Here is an 18,946-nt window from a genome sequence, read left to right as displayed (position 1 = left end):
ATCGATTATAGTTACATTTATTTGAATTAATAGCAACTTTTTACACCTTTCTATTCTGCATAGTTAAAATATCATGACGGCACTCCTAGCTTGTTGGGTCGGTCCCGTTCCCAGTCCCATGCTTTTTCTCCCTGTTTCGCGCGACGACCTCTCTCGCAATCTCCTTTACATGCTCTTTTATCATCTCCTGGAATGAAAGTCACATTCGATTCTTTCGAGCATCTTATCTTTACGTCTGCTTTCCGTAGAATCATCTCACGATGTTCAGCCATCAACCGCTCCACAGTTGCCAAGAGTATTCTTTGAGTACCCGCTGAATTCTGGCCAGATGTATCAGTTACCAAAACACTAACATCTCAAAGCGGATTGTCTTACGGAGTCTGCTCCAGGCCTCGATTCTTCTCTCCAGCTACTTGACATTAGACTGCGCCTTTGTTTCATCGGGGTTGGAGTTGCCATCGACCCATTCCCTGGCAAATTTGATGAAGGTGTTGCAATGATTTCATCTTGGGGGACAGAAGCTTCTCTTTCTTCTAACGGTGTCACTTTTTGAGATTTTGATTTCTCTGCCCATTCAAGCTGTTCATGCATCCTTTGTTCAGCCTCTGACCTCTCGTACTCAATGTTAAAGTTTGATCCAATGACAGTGATCGGTAACGCCAACAGAAGAATCCCGCTGAGCATTGTGAGCACTGCTATCAGCTGACCACCGGCTGTCACTGGAACAACATCTCCGTAACCAACGGTTGTCATCGTGACCACACACCACCACGCTGTTAACAGGATGCTCTCGAACTTGCTCTTGTCAATGCATCCGTCCCCGTTCTGGTCCAATGGTGGCCATGCGTACCAAGCCTGTCCATCGCAGCAGTCTAAAGAAATCCCCAATGCATCTTGCACCATCTGCCGACACTGTTCTAGACCCTGTCCGACAGTGGGATCAAAGGTGACAACATCTTCAATCCTGAAATCATCAAATCGTGTGAGATGAAATGCCATACAGAGCCTTTGACACAAATATCTCACCTGCACAGGTTTTGCCTTGCCGCATCCATGGTACAATAAAAAAAATCCCCACGCTCCACATAGTACATCACACTCGAGAATAAAATTACAGAAATCAACATGAAGAAGAGCAACATGCTCAGTGCACGCCAGCTGTGTCATGATGTTAAGAGAATGCAGGCAAGTAAGAGAAATTTCGACCTCCTCATCAAGGTTGCTGACAGCAACCACATCCCCTCACTATACTTCGAAAGCTTGAACAAACGGAAAACCTGGAGAAAGAAAAAGAAAGGAATGGAGAAAGGAATGGGTAAAGCAAGTTAGAAAGACCAATGAAACAGAGTGCACGCAATTTACCCGAGCCAATCGAATTATTCGTAGGAATGATGTTCCACTTGCTCCGTTACCATTCGGTAGCATGAGTTGTATGTAGTAGGGCAGAATTGCGGTCAAGTCGATTGCATTCAACGGTCTGAACAGGAATCGTAATCTTGCTAGAATTTCTGCTGTTGGGCCTGTTCTTTCTGAGCTAGCCAGCCTCCCCTGTCACCCTTTCAATATGACAAAGTTCTCAGCTCGGATAAGGATGCTCACCTCATTGTTCATAAACGTGGGCACAACAAGAAGGCGTGACAAATATTCAAAAGTGAATGCGGAAACACATACAACCTCGATGTTATTCCATACCTACCAATTGCACATCAGCAATTGAAAAGAGCAAACAATGTTCTCACTGAGTCGTATCTCCCACAGCACAATATCGGAATGGTTTCCAAAACAAAACTTGTACACGATAGCAAGATAAGCATCAAAATGAATACGGAGAAAAAATAAGCCTGCCAGAAAACGGTGTCAATAATTTCACTAAGGGAATCTACTTTTGAGTTCATACGGGTCGAGAAGAAGAAGGGTCGTCCAAGAAGAACCAAATCTGCAAGAAAACAAAGAATGAATGGCAACCCCATATTTGTTCAAAGATTTGCCTTTGATCTGGTCGATTCTAAAATTTTCCTTTCGATGTCTGTATTGTACAGGTTTTCCAGCGATGATTGTCTGAAACCGATTGGTGCAGATGGTGACTGCTCTGACGGAGAATCATCTGATGAGTCAGCATTTGACGACTTGCGCATTCGTGGAATGACAGTTGCCATGATGAATCAATGTCGTTATGCCGTAGCGGTCTTGATGGATTCTACGTATCCTAACGGAGAAAGATAAAGAAAGCTTTCATGTTGGGTGTATCGTCACTCGCTATTCTTGGCATTCCCACTCCAACCAATCATTGCAGGTGTCAAAAGGTTCCAAAAAAACAAGACCGAAGGGCCCCGGGCGCGCGCGGATCGGGCTCAGCAAATCCCGCGCGCGCCACAACAATGCAGTTTCCTACACTGATAATGCCCCTCTAACGCTCTGCGTCAATGAATGAAAGCTGCTCGATGATCTTGGGTTTTCAAGGTAATCCTGTTTGCTTTCGACACCAAAAAGCTCTCGTGGATTCTGAAGATTGGGATCAGAAAAATGACAACGTCACCCAGCCTTTTGTCTCATCACAATCTTAACAGCAGCGGACCATTGACATTGTGAAATCTGGCAGAGCAGCTTGTCAGATGTAAAATCAGTGCACAAGTTTCAGCAGTGAAGTATTTGAGGGAAGCAGTAATGTGGCACATTTGCCATGATCGATGGAATCTACTCTGAAATTTCATTTTGTGAGAGAGGGGATCTGTTCAAATGATTCATCGCTCAGTGAATGAGTGCTGAAGAGATGGACGATTCATCTATGAGAGGGAACAAGATTACCAGTCCTGCATGTTGACGGCACAGCACAGCAAACTTCAGAGACGGGAACATGAAAGGAAAACAAACCTGTCTACCATTGTGGTGAGGAATAAACATGTGATTGACGTTACACTTGACCCCGAGTTCATCTCAACACACAATCACAGCACACATACACGCTCAACGGTCCTCAAGGGGGAATGGACATGTCTAACAGGCAAACCAGCGAAAAAAAGATGCGGAACAGAAAGGGAATGAAAAGACTTTCATGGTCAGTAACAGATGTCATTCTCGCTGAGGGTTGCAAGCATCATTCCTCTCCCTTCATCGCCCACCCTGTCCTCCTTTCTCAAGGCATGGATGATCGGCATGAACAACGAAAGCGGTTGCACTATACCCCCACCCCTTCATTTCAGCTTCAAAATACCCGTACCTTCAGTGCAGTGCTAGGATTTGAACTATTCTGGCTTAGCGGGGATAGGACCACCCTAAACTATCAAAGTACTTGTTCTAGAGTGGTCCTAGTAAGTCCTACCCCCTGATATTTGGAATGTCCTAGGAACACATTGTGGAGCCCTAGGAGCCCTCAACTGGCAATCAGTCCTACAAGTGTCCTAGTAAGGGTCTATCAAGCAAGCAACTTGATACAGCCAGAGCTACCAGGGTCCTAGCAATAGCTGAAGGTATAGCTCCATGGTACTAGAATCCTACCATCGCTATCGGAGGTGGGGTCATCTCTATCAAAGGGGGGTACTCAGAAAATGTAGATACGCTCTGGTCCTAGGAACACAAAAGGATTGGCCCCGGGCAGAACGACATACATATATATAATTTTAAATAAGAATAACAATAAAACAATAAGAATAAAACAATAACAGTAAAACAATAACATATTGTGAGTACAAACTTCAGGAACTTTTTAAAACAGATGGACTGCATCTTATAGAGATACAGATAGTGTTTACTATGGTACTGGAGTTGTAATGGCATAGGGAAAGTGGATTTTTTAATCTTTTAAAAGAAATAAAGATAATTTATAATTTTATAGATTCTATCTGTTTACTTTTTCGTACAACATTTTTTAAAGTTGCTAGTGGGGAGGGCAGGGGTAGGGGGATTCGGAGGCTGGGGTGGGGTGGCGTAGGGTGGGGTGGCGTGGGGGAGTTGCGTAAAATTAGCAGATTGACTTTTGTGTGGGGGTGGGGTGGATGAAACAAAGAAATGTGGGGGGGTAGTCGTGCTGTTGGGGACGTGGATAAAGGGGGACATGGATGAGAGTATGGAAATGGTGGGGTACTGGGTCCCTCAATTTGGAGGAGGTATCATGATTTGGATGACTTTGGGGGTAGGGTACCATCCGTAGGTCATAAGGGAACAGTTCACCTCGTCACTACCCCTCGCCGTTTATTCCTCAGAATGTCCTTCCGACTCTATAACCCCCACCCACCCCCTGATCTATTGGGACAGTCCGGAGGCTCTTTTGACTTTCCCCAGGCTAAATACTTTTCGAGCCTACTTTGAAACTTCCGAAGTTCGGATCTTCAAGTTCCGAGCTGCGGCCTGCCGCGTGTGCGGCAGTCCGAGCCCGATCCGATCACTGGCACGGCGGTGTCACACGCGACGCACCGGGTCCGATCGAGTCCGATCAGGTGACAGGCTCCGTCCGGGCCGCCGGCGTCCGACGCCGATTGAAGTCAAGCCGCTGAGCCGCAGGAGGCTCAGGCCCGGACGGGCGGCCTCTGGCGCCACCCTGGGGGCCACTCACATCGGCGGCGCGCTCGGACGGCCCGGAGTCCGGCCCGGCCCGGGACCGTCACAGTGACCGTAAAGCCGGCCCCCCAGGCACCGGCGCAGCGTGAGCCGGCTTTCTCGCCGCGCCGCTGTCTTTTCTCTTCTCGCCGTTTGGCCTGTGCCGGACAGTGTCAGGGGCGAGCCTCCTCGACTCTCCTGACTCACTTGTCCTCGTACAGTACTGATTTTTAACTTAACTTTGAGTAAAGAATCGGATGACCGTGGGCGCGAATGATTCAAGTTCCGCCGATGATCATGGGCCGCCAGCCGCCAGGCCCGGACTCCGAGGCGTCTTCAATGAATCGCCATTCAAGCGCGGCAACTTAGTGCGACCGGGCCCGGCGGGCCGGGCCGCGAGGCTCCGGCGGAGGCCCGGAGGCACACGGTCCGCCGGGCCGCCCGGCCGGAACGGTTGCTATCGTTCCTTCCGAAGTTGGCACCGTACAGAGTACTCACGGTGACTCGGTGACATGAGTCGGATCGGACGGTGATGGTGCCCGGATGATCCGAGGACAGTGATGGCAACGGCAGCGCCTCCTGGTGAGCGACCAGAAAGAGCAAAACTTTGAAAACACTTTGAGGCCCCATGGCACTTGCTGGTATGATGGCCATGAGGTTATAACTGATACACTTCAACTTGCTGCTATAGTGCGGCATAAACCCGATGCTGAAGGTAGAAGCTGCGGGAGAAGCAAGGCTGAGGAGTCTGAAGAAGTCATCTGAAAAGGACAGGAACTTGAAGGAAAATGAGACATCATCGCAGATCACTTCACCATGGGATGATTCCGACAAGAGGTGAATGATCTGTGAGCGAAGGAGAATGTTGTAGATTGACATGTCAAGTTTCAGATTGAAAAAATATTACAAGAATGAGTCGAGATTGCTGTCCGTAGCCTTCATCTCTTCGATTGCTTTCATTGTTGCAGCATTGCTGTATTCATACTGGTCTGCTTTGCGCTCTGTGAGGATGTCAACCGTGGATAATGCGTCCCCTCTTTGCAATCTAGGCAGTATTTGCATGATGAATTATGCGATCAGGTCCATTCTGTATGATTTTCAGAACACTAGAACGATTAGCTTGAATCCATATGGGACACATACCATGATCGAACCCGGGTACAACAAACTTGACTCGTGCAGCGTTCCAGTGCTGATGTATTATTCACCATCCCTTCTAAACTGCCATCTCGGCTTACCTCTCGAGCATGAGGCCGTTGAGGAATGCAAGATTTCATGCCAAATCACCAGCAACAAGTCAGATGCTGACATCCTGGTTGGAATCGATCGCAATGATCCGGTGTTGAGCTCAAAAGCCTGGTGGCAAAAGGTCGCCATCATAAATTTGCACCCAGCATCTATCAACATTCCAACACTGGCAAGTGCAGACATGTTGATAAGTTTCCATCGGTACTCAGACGTGAAGCTCAACTTCATCGGTAGCTCCTTGACTGGAGAGCTCTGCTCAAATATTTCAGACGATTGTATCGATCACCACTTGTTGTCAGCAAGCTTTTTTGACTTTGTACACTGATTTTGTTCTTGTATGCCTTGTCCTGATCATTCTCTGCAGGCAAACTCACCCGGCAAAGCTGTTCTTCGCATGGACGACAAGTGTGACAGACTTGATGCGCTCGTTCACAGGCTCGTCGAGAGCTTGCGGCGGCACCTTCCTGTCGATACCATCGGGAGGTGCTTTGCTGGTGAAGGCTCTGATCGCGAAATCCGGCGGTACGAGAAGGACACGGCAGACTCGCACTACAAATTTAATCTGGTCGTTGAGGATGAAGTCGTCGAAGACTTCTTAACAGACAGATTCTACAAGGTATAGCGCAGCCTTGCGCTCATACAGCAGTCAACGTCTCGATGCAGGGCATGCTAGATGCAGCAAGAGGTTCTCTAATGGTCTACCTCGGTGCTCCCAATGCCGACTCGTATGCGGTGAGCTTACAGCTACTTTCACCGGCCTCGGTGACGCTGCACGATAGGTTGCTCCGGGAGGGTATCTTAACATCTTGAAGTTCAGCGATCTTGACTCGATCGGCGAGTTCCTCGGAAAGGTAAACTGAGATTCTTCACTCTTTCCAGCTCATTGCCGTTGGAAAACAGCTGGACAGGAATGCGTCGTTGTATCGTTCCTTCTTCAGTTGGCGGTACTTCTTCGCACTTCCTTCCCCGCTCATCTTTGACTGGGCCTTCAGGTCAAATCCCCAGCAGGTGCTCAGCAGGATTGCAACCCTGAGGAAGTTTGACCATCTTCGCAAGGACTCTTCTTCCTGGCAGGTACAACCTCGTCTCTCTTCCTGCCTCCTCCCTCAATACCTTGCAGTGCCGCACCTGTGAACGTTACTTCCATCGTTACTGCGACAGCTAGCTCTTCTTCTCCCCTCCTTTCCTCGAGCCTTTCTTCTGCAGCATCTGCTGGTCAGGGTTGGCCTCTTTCTCCTTCGTTTCGTACTCTTTCTCCACAACCTTGGCGCAATGAGATTTTAGCACCATCAGGAGCTCTGTCTGTATTCGCTTTCTTTCTTCTTGTTCGGCTCTTAATTCTTCCTTGAGTGATGTCACCTTTCCATCCAAGTCAGAATGCAGAACAAGCGCGAGAGATAACACCATTCCGCTCATGGCGTCTTGAACTTGCTCGATGGTCTTCTGCCAGATCGTTTTCTCTCGTAGAAGTTCAAGGCGCAACATGTCCATCTTCTGCTGCAGAGCTATCATGATCAAGTTCTCTGAGTATGCCATAGCGGAGTCGTGCATGTCTATCTGCTCCTTCCAATCCCTTCCCCCCATCCCGAATCGTTCTTGTGCTTTCGCTGGTTCAGACTGTTCCAGCAGCTTGCGATGAATGTCTTGTTTCATGGCTTCGTGGCGCTGATGGATGTACGCTTGCAGCTGCTTGAAGCTGCCTTCCCTTTCAATCTTCATCGCTTCTATCATAGCAACAAGCTTTTCCTTCTGTACATCTGTCTCTTCTGCTCCCTCCTGCGATGCCTGCTGCCTCGCCGATTTCAAGCCTCTTACTCCATGCTCGATGCTATTATGTTTGTGCTGAAAGTTCACGTTCTCCTTCTTCGAAAGCTTCTCGATCTTTTCGATCTTCCTTTCCAGACGGGATAGCCTGCGCGAGGCCTCGCTGCCTCCCCCACCACCTTCGTCTTGTACCACGCTCCCCATGTCACTAGCTTCTAGTCTACTTGACGAGTCGCCCAGCTGAGCAGCTCTGGCTTCATCCAGCTGGCCTCTCGTCGCGCTCTTGGACTTTCTCGGCAACCTGACGCTCTCCTGTCCCTCCATCTTCTCCATCAGCGCACCCTTCAGCGCCTCGATACGTTCCCTGATCGGCATGGCGCTACCCCTAGACGGAAAGTGGTTGGTACCTCCTCTAAGAGAATATAATTCTTGTCATCTCCAGGGGTGGGGTAGTCGAAGGGGTAGAGCAAAGATGGTGTGGCGCGCCGCCTCGATGGCAGCGATGGCTGTGGCCCTCATGGCCATGCTCGGCGCCATGCAGGGAACACATGAGCCCATCATGCTAAGAGAGGACGAGGACCGTGTGCGGGATCCGGCGTCATGGAGGACCATGAGAGCAGATCAGCTGATGCGATCGTATCGGTACGCTATGGGGTACGGGGACGACAGATTGAAGAGCGTGGAGATGGGAGGTGAAGGAAAGAAGAGCAAGACTTCCGGTATCGACCACAGCAAGGTGAGATCTTGTCTCCACATGCTCTGTATTGAAGCCTGATCCGTTGCCCAGGCTCGCGACATGTCTCAAGGTATGATCAACAAGTGGTCGAAACTCAATCGACAAGTCTTTCCCCGATCCTTCGAGGAGGAGGAGGAAGCTTCCAGTCTTCTTCATGGCCATGGAGCACGCGTAAAGCTTCATCCTAAGAGGATTCGCTCCCATCGCCCTTCCTCTCCTCACGTGCGAACTAAGCATGCCGTCCTGCCTGCGGTACACTTGAACAATGGAATGTTCAGCCGCGAAGAGGCGAAGAGAGAGGACAAACGATTCTCAGCCAGCCAGGAACTCTCGAATTATGCGAACCTGAACAACCAGATCTTCTCCAAGTCTCCTAGAGCTGCGAGGTGGCACAAGGAGACTGCAGACGAGGAGTTGGCAAGCATGCAGAGACTAAGCTCAGCCGTGCTGCCCCCCAGGACACGGAGGTCGCGCCATGCGCTGAGCGGGAGCGAAGAATTGACACACCTGAAGCATCTCAACGACGAGGCAATGCTGCGAGCTGGCCATCTCTTGCTGACCCGCGTGTCCCTTCCTCAGATCTTCCCCAAGGCCAACACGAAAAGGCGATGGCATCGCGAGTCGGCTGACCAGGTGACACGGAGGGAGGAGTGAAGCGGCATAACTCTGAGACTAGGAGCTCAACTCATTCGCCAAGCTGAACCAGCGTGTCATCGGAGCAAGACACTCATCGCGCTCCTCTAGCCATGAGGTAAGTCAAAGCCGGAGCAGGAGCAGGAGCAGGAGCAGGAGCGGGAGCGGGAGCGGGAGCGGGAGCAGGAGCAGGAGCAGGAGCAGGAGCAGGAGCAGGAGCAGGAGGAGCAGGAGCAGGAGCAGGAGCAGGAGCAGGAGCAGGAGCAGGAGATTAACTCGCTGGCCACAGACTGCCGACGATGAGCTCTCCCAACTCAAGGCTGAGTCTGCGCGTGTAGTGCCTCAGGTTCCTCTCCTCCTCCCTCCCTTCTCCTCCCTTCCTCTTCTTCCTTCCCTCGTGCCCGAGTCGAAGTTGTTGCTCCTCTTCCGCCGCTCTTCTCTGTTACTCCTCCCTCCTTCATACTCTCTCGCTCACTCCAGTATCCTCAAATTTTCTCCTCTATCTTCGCTCCCTTCTTCCTCCCTCCTCTTCTACAACAGATGGAATTTGACAGAGACAGCAGGAGGACACGAGTAGCAAATTTTGAAATAGCGATGATGTCAGCATATTATGTTAATGAAGTGAACACCCGCAGGACGTATGCGGTACAGATGAACGCGTAAGAGTGGTACATAGATGCAGGTTCAGAAATGATGCAAGTTTAGAAATGAATCGGCTCTTCTGAATGATCCTTTCAATCACACAAACGTGGATACCCCTCCACTTGTCTCTGTCAGGCTTTGCCTCTTGTCTCCTCTTTGAGGAAGGGACGCACCTGCCATGAATGTCTCAGATGAGGAAAGCAGGAAGAGACAGGAACAGACTAGATTGTTAAAGTTGTTGTCGACGTTCATGATATAATCGAAGTTGAGCCTGAAGGACAATCATGCAAGTTTGGTGAGGAGACGATGATGGAGGCAGATATCATCTCTAACCTTGAAATGTACTTGTCCCACGACAGAGACTCCCAAAGATGCATCGCTGCAGCTGATCAGTGGGGAGAGATCAAGCTGCACATGCCTACCGATGTTGCGAGGAAATGTTTCTCCGTGTCCTACCAATGTACATCATCATCTCCATCATCACCGCCACCATCTTCTACAGCTGCACTTCTCACCGGTGAACAAGTAGTCGATTTTGTCCCAGAGAGGATAGAAGAAGACTTTATCATTCACCTTGCCAGGAAAGATCATGACGGAGAGTGAAGGAGAAACATGTCACCTGAGTGATCTCTGAGGGATATAAATGGCTGAGAATGCTCGGAAGTTTGACTGTAAGCAAGCATTGCGTCAGAAGCTACCGTCTACTCTTCTCTTCCAAAGCTCTCGCGTTCACGTTTCGCCCCTCTTGTACATTGTACTTGTTTGTACCTTACCTGAATGCATACTCCAGATTGCTGGGTCATATGCTTCCGCATAGTGACGAATCCACAAGTTCACCTTTCATGGATTGGTCAGCGGTAGCAGAAACAGTTCAAGGATTCCATCATCGCCATTCGCAAATTTTCCTACTCTGCCTCCATCATCATCATCATATTATCATAGTATAGTCACCACCATTGCCTCAATCATCATTTCTACCCATCCATACCCATCCTTTTCATCATGATCTCTGAAATCATGAAATGTAAACGAAATCTCTTACAAAAGTTGAGTTGGGCGATGACAGCATTACAGCGTTGCATAATCCGTAGACTCCCTACTCGTTGATCAACAACAGCAGGTTATGAAACTCGTTTATCTCACTTTCTCCCCCTCTTGCCCCATCACAAACGAGTTATCCTGATATGGGCAAGTCACAAGGGGAGAAAAGGAGAAGATTTCGACCTTCATCAACGGCGCGAAAGAGCGGATAGTAATGACGTCGATGTCCATGTAAATCCCTGCCAGCAAACAAACTTCATGATTGACTTTTCAACACGACTTGTCTCACCTCCGAGATCGCGCAAGGCCTGCAACCTGAGAAGGTCTGAAACCTAAAAGTCGAGCTCACACAACATTCGGGTCGTGAACATTTCCATCACATGTGCCATGTTCGGTATATCTCTTCCATTCATCTTCGCCATGGTCACTTGTAAGTTTACACACACACAACTAGGTATATACACACCTTCACGACAGGATCAACGCGAATTGGCTGCAAAAGTTGTTTTGCTTTCTTCCACCACTGACAAAAGCGATGTTACGGGTTCCAATTTCTTGCAAGATTGTTTCACCTTTCCCTGGGGTTCATGCTTGTAGTAGAGGAATATCGTAGCGTTCTGTGTGCTGTTTGTTGGAAAATTTACAAGGTGTGGAGCAATTGACCTTCATGATGTCGCTTGCTGTCCGCACACACAGATAGTGAGCAATCCTGATCCAACACATCCGTCAGCTCCATCCCGAACAGAAGAGCTTGAAAGGAACATCTCAAAATCTCACCCGAAGGGTTTCCCTCCCCAGTCTGGAGTCATTCCAAACATGAGGTGAATGATCTACAAATTCAATCGATTAGGTTAAGAAGAAATCTTCTGAATAACAAACAGGCGGTATCTTCGTACTCGCCGAATGAGCCGACCCTCTCCTGAAAGAAAGATCTCCCTGATATCCAACGTGACAAGTTTCACCACCAACGTCTTCGAACCTCCAGGACGAGTTCTGAGATGTGGCTGTGAATAGAGCAGTCTCCTCGCTTTCGGCATCCTGCTTTCGGGCTGAAATCTGCAGGTGAGAATTCAGTGAGAGAAGGAGAATGTTGACAAGACCTGAGACTACATCTGTTACATCTTTGCTCTGACAGACTTTTCCTGTTCGGATCGCTGTGCGGACATCATGATGCAAGGCAACTGTGAATGATAAGATTACCCTTCAAGAATGCTTGAGACGTTAACTTGCTAATCAGGGTAGGGTCGAAAGTCAGCAGCGCAAATCGGATTGTTGTGATGAATTCACCTTCCCTTCTCCCTTTTCTTCAGTTTTTTTACTATTGTGGTGTATATCCGATTGCACCTTCATCATAGTCATTGTCAATCAAGACCATCTCTACACAGCTCACATCGTGTTGAAAATTCCTCCAAGCGACTTGCACTGACTTTTCATTTTGTATTTCGCGTCCTGTTGTTGCCCAAAAATCACTGCCGCACCATTCTTGCATGCACAACAGACGAGTGATCTCATGATGAATGTGACATGCAGCCAGCAGAAGGAAATCAGGATCAATTTGCATTGCTGACCTTCAACGACAAAGTCTTGTTCCCCGCACTTTCTGCATTCACATCTCCAAAAATGCTATTTGCCATCCTGATTGCTATGGAGCAGCCGATGAGATTTTCCCAAGAGCGCTATCAGAAATATATCAGTGAAAAGATTCCGAATGAGCTCGTCAATGTGTGGGCAAGCTCACTTTCTGATAGTCCTGCTCCTCGGACGAAAACTTTGGCAAGAGCGGTACCTCTTCATCCTGTACCCCGAATCAATACTAGAAAGGATCTAGGGGGTAAAACGATTTTCATCTACTGTTACCTCAATGCTCCCAGAAGCAAGACCGTTGAAAACCAGAGCGATCATGATGCAGGTTGACAGGAGAGACCTTGCCGACGTCATGGTCTGAAGTTGTTGCTCACTGAAATGGAAGGAATCCAGAGACAAGTGACTTTCCCACTCTTAGTGGAAGCAGCGCAGGCAGCTCGATGCGTCAACACACGCGTGTCTTGTCCTCCTCTTACTTCATCCCTGCATGCCCTCACTCGGGGACATAACTTGAAGCTGCTCTCGCTCGGTCGGCATGGCAGTAGGATGGTTCCGATAAGGCTTTTCGGAGATGAGTTCAGTGTACCCGGGCGCGGGCCGGCAGCCCGGGGCGGCCTAGGCCCGGCTGTCACACTGGCCGGGCTGTCAAGTGTGACCGGCAACTTGAAGGCGCTGCAGGCCGCCGCGGCGGCACTGCGGGCATGCGGCCCTGAGCAGTGGCCCGCCAACGTCCATCGTCACCGGAAGCTCTGGGAACTCCCGGATGACGCTGTCTTGCCTGTTTAGCCTCGCCGCGCCCCTTGCGTGTCCTAGTAACGAAACGTTTAACGTCAATAAACTACTACCTAGGCCGATCGGATCCCTCCGCCTCTAGACGGTGTGTCTCATGATCACGCCCTGGATGGCGAGCCTGACTCGCTGACCTCGTGGAAGAGGAAGAAGGGAAAGGTCACCACGACGCTGAACGCGTAGAGGACGATCGGAAGGCGACGATGACGACGGAGATGACCCTCAAGACGTTGAGCGCGCGACGGCGCAGACCATCCCGACTGCCCCATTATCATGTCTCGGTTGTTGTCTTCACGATGGTGGCCCTGACGACGAGCTCGCGCGGTGGAGGGAGGTGCAGAGGCGGGTGACGGTACTCGAAGGGCGGTTTATCGCGCGTCAGCACGGCCCCCGCCCTGAAACGCAGGTCGCGCTCCTGGCCCCTGCGCTTCCTGCATGGAAAAACCTTTGCTTGCCTGCACGTATCCTTCAGGCAAACATAGAAAGGAGGGGAGGGGAGGAGGGAAGGAAGGGAAAGCATGGGAAATAGAGTGGAGATAGGAGAGCAGAAGGGAGGCGAGGGCGACTTGCTGCTTGACAGCTGGGGAGGTCTGGGTTAAATCTATTAGCAAGAGGTCAGAAGAAAGCGAAGAGGTTGAAGCCCTGAGGAAACAGCGGTCCCAATGTGTCAGCTGAACAATGATCAGACACCTGTTGGCCTGAAGATGTCGTGACGACATCATCTCAAGTTAATGTGCAGCGGTCCTGGGCCCTCACTTGGAGCCGCCGTGAAGTCAGAGAAGAACTGGACTGCCCGAACACGGTGTAGAATGAAGACCGATGAATTCACGCAACCTCCGGTCGAAGCTTGAAATGCGGTGGCCACACAATGTGTAACTTGAGATCACACGAGGGCTCAGCCTGACAATGAACGACGAGCGACGAAGTAACAAGCCATTGATGACAAAGTAAGGTGATAGGATTAGCAGGATAAGAGATCGAACGACGATGATCCGAGGGAAGGGAGAAACAGGGACCACGAGCATGGACACAGGATGATGGTAGAAGAAAAGTGTTATGATGTAACAAGAAGGTAGAATAAATTAGGAAGATATACTTGGGATAAAAACATTCGTCGGCAGTTCAAGTGCTACTCCGATTCGCGGTGCTCGGAGGCCGGCTTCTCCCACAAACACCTGCTTCTTGATGCGGACGGCCTACCACTGCCCCCCTACCTTCACGGACTGGATCGCCAACGGGCAGGTCATCTCCTTCGTCGACATAGCGGTCCCCACGGGGCATGCAGCGGTCGTGGCGATGCCGTGAGTATCTTACTGTACTTTATTGAAAGCATGCGCCCAATCACCCGGGGACCGGTCGGCCTGACTGACCACCTTCAAGATTTTACGGCGGGGGCGGGCAAGCGAAGTGGATGGAAGTGCCGTCGCGATGTACAAGGCCCTTGAGGAGAGGCCTGACTCTCTCGAGGCCTTCGATGATTGATTCATACTGCTCGCCCGCCGACTCAGCTGCTGCCGGGTGATAGAGGTTGTCCATGAAGCAGCCGTATGTCTCGTACACCTGCCTCCATCCTGAGAAACCGACAGGCCCAGCAGCCACATTCTTTGCGGCATCCCTTGCCGGGTCAGAGGCCCGGTCAGCAGCTGGGGTGGCAGTGGAGCGGGGAGTACCCTCCATAGCGTCCACGTCACCATCTTTCACATAGGATTGCCCATGACCCAAGTCCTCGTGGTCTAGATGCTCGAGACTGAGCTCCGCTTCCACCTCCTCCAAAACGGCCCTCTTGAACTCCTCCGAGTCTTCCTGGTCCGCGAGCTCCCACCGATTCAGGTCTTCGATGCTCAGCACAGCACTGCCTCCAATCAGCTCGGCCATGTTGTACTCGTGCTGATCGGGCTCGGGGTCATTGGCAGCGTCAGTATCCACCATCCCTCTGTATCGGATCCCCAGGTTGGCTCTGATGAACGAGTGCCTCACGGCATCCATGCTGATCGACTCCCACGCAGCCTTCAAGAAGTTGGCAGCATCCAGCAGGTTTGCAGGCCTCCCATACCTGACACCAGCACAGTCCAGAGGAAGAGATCTTGCAGACTCTTTCAGCTGCGATCTCACGCTATCATGCAGAGCATGGAATGCCAAGACCTCTTTGAGGTGAAGGAATTTGTATCTCTTCTTAAGACTGGCGATGAGCTCCTGGTCAATGGCCAGCTTCAGACACGCTGGGATCGTGATCAGCTTCACTTTCTCCTGCTCAAGCTGATCGTTCGCCATCCCTTGCATGTCATTGACAAGGAGGAGGACTGGTTGTGAGGTGAACTGCCGGACACAAGGGCAGAACACCTCGTCAAACCAACTCTTGAGCACTACTCCATCTACGCAAGCTTGCCTTTGAGAGAAGTATGGGGTCGGCCAGGCACGTGCTGGCTGTGACGCATGCCCGACGATAGCACACGGGATTCTATGAGAACCTGTCGCGTTGGCGCACACGAGCACTGAGATGCGTTCATTCTGAAGTTTAGCCGCTGGGCCACTTGTGATGTCTTCTTCAGACGGCAGCAAACTGTGATGCGGCAGCATCCGATAGAACAGCCCGGTCTCAGCGATGCTGTAAACATTCTCAGCCGGGAACTTAGCGATAATCTCCGCCAGCTTCTGCAACGTGTCATGCAGGTCGGGCTCAGCCTTGCTCCCTTCTCCTCGCAGCATCGGCAGTCCTTTCCTCCTCCTGAAGCTCGAGAACCACTTCCACGAGGCCTTGAAACTCTTCTCTGAACCACCATCACTCGTCTTGGCCAGTTCTGCGGCCTTGGCTATGGCCATGGAAGGAGAGACCTGAACTTTTCTCTTCTGACAACCATCCACCCATCGGAACAGCTTGTCCTCGAGAGCAGGGAAGAGTGGAGCAGAGGCTCGGTATGTCTTGATCCTCTTCGCCATCGATACATTCTCAGCGCGGCGCAGGATGGAGTTCTTCTGCTTCAACAGCTTCCTGATGGCTCCTTCGCTCACTCCATACTCCCGCGATACAGCTCGCTGACTCATGTTCGACCCTTGAAGTTTCGCGATGATCTCTAGCCGTTCCGTGTCATTGAGGCGTTTCGCCTTTGTCTTGACAGGAGCCTTGTCCTTGTCTTTGATCCCGTTCTCCATCTCTGCCCGTCTCCTCCCTCCTCCCCACCCAACCTCTCCCTGCCGCCCCCCTCCCTCAGTCCCACCCCGCTCACTCTTTCCCCCTCATCCCCTCGCTCACTCTCCTCCTCTCTCCTTCCCTCCCTCCTCTGTCTCTTCCTGCTTGGCTTCCTCCTTCCTTCTTCCGTCTTCCTCTCCGACTGCGATTCTGAAACTCTTTTCCCGTGGGTGCGAGGAGGGATGTGGGTCCATCTTTCTATGCGCGCGAGATTCCAAGAGCGCGCATGCAGGAGGAGAGAGGCTGAGCTAGAGGCAGCGAGAGGATCAGGAGAAAGTCTACGTGTAGCACTGCAAGTCCTGCATCCTCCACCTTGTCTGATAGGAATCTGTCCCGCTATTGGAAACATCTCTTCATCATAGGACGTTCCAACGAACGATCCGAGTTTCTTTACCATGGTTGTGGACGTGACATCCTGATTCGTCCAGGACATTTGGTGAACAATGTCGCAAATCTACCAGAACTTGCCGCCTACCAATGGCAAGGCAAGAGACCTCCTTGCTTGCGCGGTCTAGAATGAACGTGAAGGGTCGTACAGGTGCTGCTGACCACGACTATGGGAGAAATCGACATCGAGCTCTGGAGCAAAGAAGCGCCGCTAGCATGTCGAAATTTCATCCAACTCTGCATGGAGGTAGGCCGTTTCGATTATTCGGTTGGGATGGTCCGGCATTGATATGGCTGCCCCCTCATCAGGGATACTATGACAACACGATGTTTCATCGTATTATCCCAAAGTTCATGGTGCAAGGTCTCTATGTGACAACTCTGTGCTGTGGATCTCTGAACCTGCTGCTTCCTCTTGTTTGTTACCGACAGGTGGCGATCCAACGGGAACTGGCTCAGGAGGTTCACTGACGACGTAGTACATGTGATGATGTAACAGCCTGGCAGGGGAATCAGTCTACGGCGAAACTTTCAAGGATGAGATCCACTCTCGCTTGAGGTTTTCGGTCAGGGGGTTAGTGGCGATGGCAAATGGAGGAAGAGTGAGTGCTGTGCTCGCCTTGCTGCGCTGCTCATAGTTTTTGTGTGCCCTTAGAACGACAACGGCAGTCAATTCTTCATGACGTTGGGTAAGGATTCGTTCCGTCGGTGCTCGCATAACAGTATTGTCAGCACCGTGCGAATGGTTGAATGGGAAGCATACAATATTCGGAAAGGTCGATGACTTCATGGTGACGTGGCACTTGTAAGATTCTCGCAGGTCACTGGCAAGACTATCTTTAACCTAGATGCAATGGGAGCGAGCGAATGCGATCAGGATGACCGTCCTCTCTACCCTCCTCGCATCCTGTCGACGGAGGTCTTGTTGAACCCATTCGATGATATCATTCCGAGAGAAGTCGCTCCCAAACAGCAAGAGGAAGAGAAGCCCAAGGTTGTCTTGTGTTTAGATTGAAGCGACAGCTTGACATGCTTGGTGAAGATCAAAGTCAAGAAGAACAAATCCCTCTTGTCCTTTGCCGATGACGAGGAAGCGCCTGGTGAGTCTTCATCTTGGAGTCATGGGCGTGTTGATGGGGGAATACAGGACTTGAGGAAGAGTCGACGACCCTTCCGATCAAGAAGAAGATGGTATCGGCACATGATGTGCTTGAAGATGCAAGGTTGAATGTTTGTTCGTCATTTGCTGCATCTTGATGGCTCGCCAGGCTGGTGAAGGAGAGTGACGAGGTTGGGCTCGAGAGAAGTGTAGAAGACAAGAGGAGAGATGAGATGGAAGTTCGCAAGGCGGCAGGTGAGGATCTCATGCTTTCCCCTCGTGTCATGGCCCGTCGCTCTGACCTCCTTTTTCATGTAGGAGGGAATGATGATGCAGATGAAGACGAGTACTCTTCCAGTGACGATGGTGCGATGGAAATGATGATGCTTGCAATCATCAACAATGTTGACAGAAAAATCGAAGAAGAAGTCAGCTGGAGAGAAACGGGTGGAACGTTTTGTGGCAGTGAAGGAGACCAAACTGAAGAAGCTGCAAGATCAGACCAAGCAAGAGGTCTGTATTGATGATGGAAATTCAGAATGAATATGATTCTGTACAGGAGAACATTGACATGCCAGATGATTTCGATGAGAGGGAGAAGGAGAGAGAAGCTCGGATCTTGGAGATGGAACGTCTGAAGGTCATCCTTTCTTTCCTCCTGCTCCCCTCTCTTCCCTTGCAATGATAGACATTGGTTTCTGCAGAAAGAAATCTTGAACATGAAGAAAGGAACGCGAGCAGTGAAACTTGGAGATCAGGCCATCGATAAAGACGCAGAGTTGTTGAGCACTCATGAACAGAAGAGAGCGCAACTGAAAAGGAAGAAACAGACTGGTAAATCCAAAACTCTGAACGTGTCAGTTCACAAGGAACGTGAGGATGCGTGCAGGGAAACACAGACAATTCGACACCATGGAGAAGCTGCAGGCATTCAGAGAGAGTAGATTGACACGTGTTCGAGCTTTCATTTGACATTTCGATAGATGTCGGAAAAACTCTATTCGGGGATGTGATGGTGGGTGTGAGATGCTTTGTTTGATTGAGATTAACGTTGCTGCAGGGAATAGCCAAACAAAAGCAACTGGCCAAGGCAGAGAGGGAGAGGGAGAGAGAGAGAGAGAAGGAAAAAGAGGCTGAAAGGGAAAGAGAAAAGGAGCAGCAGAAGCAGGAGCTTGTGAGAACAGAAGTCGGTGCTATCGGCTGGCAGGAAGCGCTGGATGATTATGATGATTCTGATTGGCTCGGGGTTTGATTATTCGATGATTGCTAGTTGTGCTTGACAGTGATTCCAGGGAAACGGATT

The 18,946-nt window shown here is 50.4% G+C and overlaps 7 protein-coding genes across 7 annotated transcripts; 3 read left to right on the top strand and 4 right to left on the bottom strand.

Annotated features, from left to right (window-relative positions):
* Positions 1 to 2: 2 nt before the first annotated feature.
* Positions 3 to 2,594, bottom strand: GUITHDRAFT_160633 (hypothetical protein). The gene is made up of 10 exons (XM_005841256.1): positions 1,989 to 2,594; positions 1,898 to 1,936; positions 1,740 to 1,841; positions 1,600 to 1,692; positions 1,363 to 1,548; positions 1,207 to 1,277; positions 1,027 to 1,158; positions 376 to 964; positions 234 to 320; positions 3 to 187 (listed from the first exon to the last, which is right to left on the bottom strand). Exons 1-10 carry the CDS (start codon positions 2,154 to 2,156, stop codon positions 86 to 88), a joined length of 1,569 nt encoding a protein of 522 aa, XP_005841313.1. The 5' UTR covers positions 2,157 to 2,594; the 3' UTR covers positions 3 to 85.
* A 2,645-nt stretch (positions 2,595 to 5,239) lies between these two features.
* GUITHDRAFT_99809 (hypothetical protein) lies at positions 5,240 to 6,824 on the top strand (the record flags this gene model as incomplete). Its single annotated transcript, XM_005841255.1, has 8 exons — positions 5,240 to 5,370; positions 5,425 to 5,520; positions 5,614 to 5,872; positions 6,146 to 6,397; positions 6,445 to 6,513; positions 6,561 to 6,632; positions 6,690 to 6,725; positions 6,774 to 6,824. The coding sequence occupies 8 exons, from the start codon at positions 5,240 to 5,242 to the stop codon at positions 6,822 to 6,824; spliced, it is 966 nt and encodes a 321-aa protein (XP_005841312.1).
* A 118-nt stretch (positions 6,825 to 6,942) lies between these two features.
* Positions 6,943 to 7,920, bottom strand: GUITHDRAFT_99808 (hypothetical protein; the record flags this gene model as incomplete). The annotated part of the gene is made up of 1 exon (XM_005841254.1): positions 6,943 to 7,920. One exon carries the CDS (start codon positions 7,918 to 7,920, stop codon positions 6,943 to 6,945), a length of 978 nt encoding a protein of 325 aa, XP_005841311.1.
* A 76-nt stretch (positions 7,921 to 7,996) lies between these two features.
* On the top strand, positions 7,997 to 8,918 carry GUITHDRAFT_149981 (hypothetical protein; the record flags this gene model as incomplete). Its single annotated transcript, XM_005841253.1, has 3 exons — positions 7,997 to 8,281; positions 8,333 to 8,748; positions 8,861 to 8,918. Exons 1-3 carry the CDS (start codon positions 8,018 to 8,020, stop codon positions 8,916 to 8,918), a joined length of 738 nt encoding a protein of 245 aa, XP_005841310.1. The 5' UTR covers positions 7,997 to 8,017.
* A 769-nt stretch (positions 8,919 to 9,687) lies between these two features.
* On the bottom strand, positions 9,688 to 11,763 carry GUITHDRAFT_99806 (hypothetical protein; the record flags this gene model as incomplete). The annotated part of the gene is made up of 17 exons (XM_005841252.1): positions 9,688 to 9,729; positions 9,779 to 9,827; positions 9,890 to 9,935; positions 9,979 to 10,008; positions 10,072 to 10,129; positions 10,176 to 10,225; positions 10,330 to 10,393; positions 10,599 to 10,652; positions 10,700 to 10,735; positions 10,781 to 10,836; positions 10,887 to 10,929; positions 11,064 to 11,120; positions 11,170 to 11,214; positions 11,261 to 11,306; positions 11,375 to 11,427; positions 11,560 to 11,653; positions 11,717 to 11,763. The coding sequence occupies 17 exons, from the start codon at positions 11,761 to 11,763 to the stop codon at positions 9,688 to 9,690; spliced, it is 870 nt and encodes a 289-aa protein (XP_005841309.1).
* Positions 11,764 to 14,353: 2,590 nt separating this feature from the next.
* GUITHDRAFT_99805 (hypothetical protein) lies at positions 14,354 to 16,120 on the bottom strand (the record flags this gene model as incomplete). Its single annotated transcript, XM_005841251.1, has 1 exon — positions 14,354 to 16,120. One exon carries the CDS (start codon positions 16,118 to 16,120, stop codon positions 14,354 to 14,356), a length of 1,767 nt encoding a protein of 588 aa, XP_005841308.1.
* A 572-nt stretch (positions 16,121 to 16,692) lies between these two features.
* Positions 16,693 to 17,559, top strand: GUITHDRAFT_63466 (hypothetical protein; the record flags this gene model as incomplete). Its single annotated transcript, XM_005841250.1, has 7 exons — positions 16,693 to 16,791; positions 16,854 to 16,908; positions 16,977 to 17,006; positions 17,052 to 17,146; positions 17,200 to 17,233; positions 17,277 to 17,320; positions 17,365 to 17,559. Coding segments are annotated over 7 exons (552 nt in total), but the record flags the coding sequence as incomplete, so codon positions are not given.
* Positions 17,560 to 18,946: the final 1,387 nt, after the last annotated feature.

The sequence above is a fragment of the Guillardia theta genome, assembly GCF_000315625.1.
Source record: "Guillardia theta CCMP2712 unplaced genomic scaffold GUITHscaffold_3, whole genome shotgun sequence".
In the NCBI taxonomy this organism is placed as follows: domain Eukaryota; class Cryptophyceae; order Pyrenomonadales; family Geminigeraceae; genus Guillardia; species Guillardia theta.
Note: the sequence above shows the minus strand (reverse complement) of the source record. Positions and strands in the feature narration are given on the sequence as shown.

Coding starts and splice junctions, on each gene's coding strand:
- GUITHDRAFT_160633 (XM_005841256.1), bottom strand. CDS start 2,156: ATGGCAACTGTCATTCCACGAATGCGCAAGTCGTCAAATGCTGACTCA. Junction 1,937..1,988: donor TAGAATCGACCAGATCAAAG/GCAAATCTTTGA, acceptor GTTTTCTTGCAG/ATTTGGTTCTTCTTGGACGA. Junction 1,549..1,599: donor CCACGTTTATGAACAATGAG/GTGAGCATCCTT, acceptor AAAGGGTGACAG/GGGAGGCTGGCTAGCTCAGA.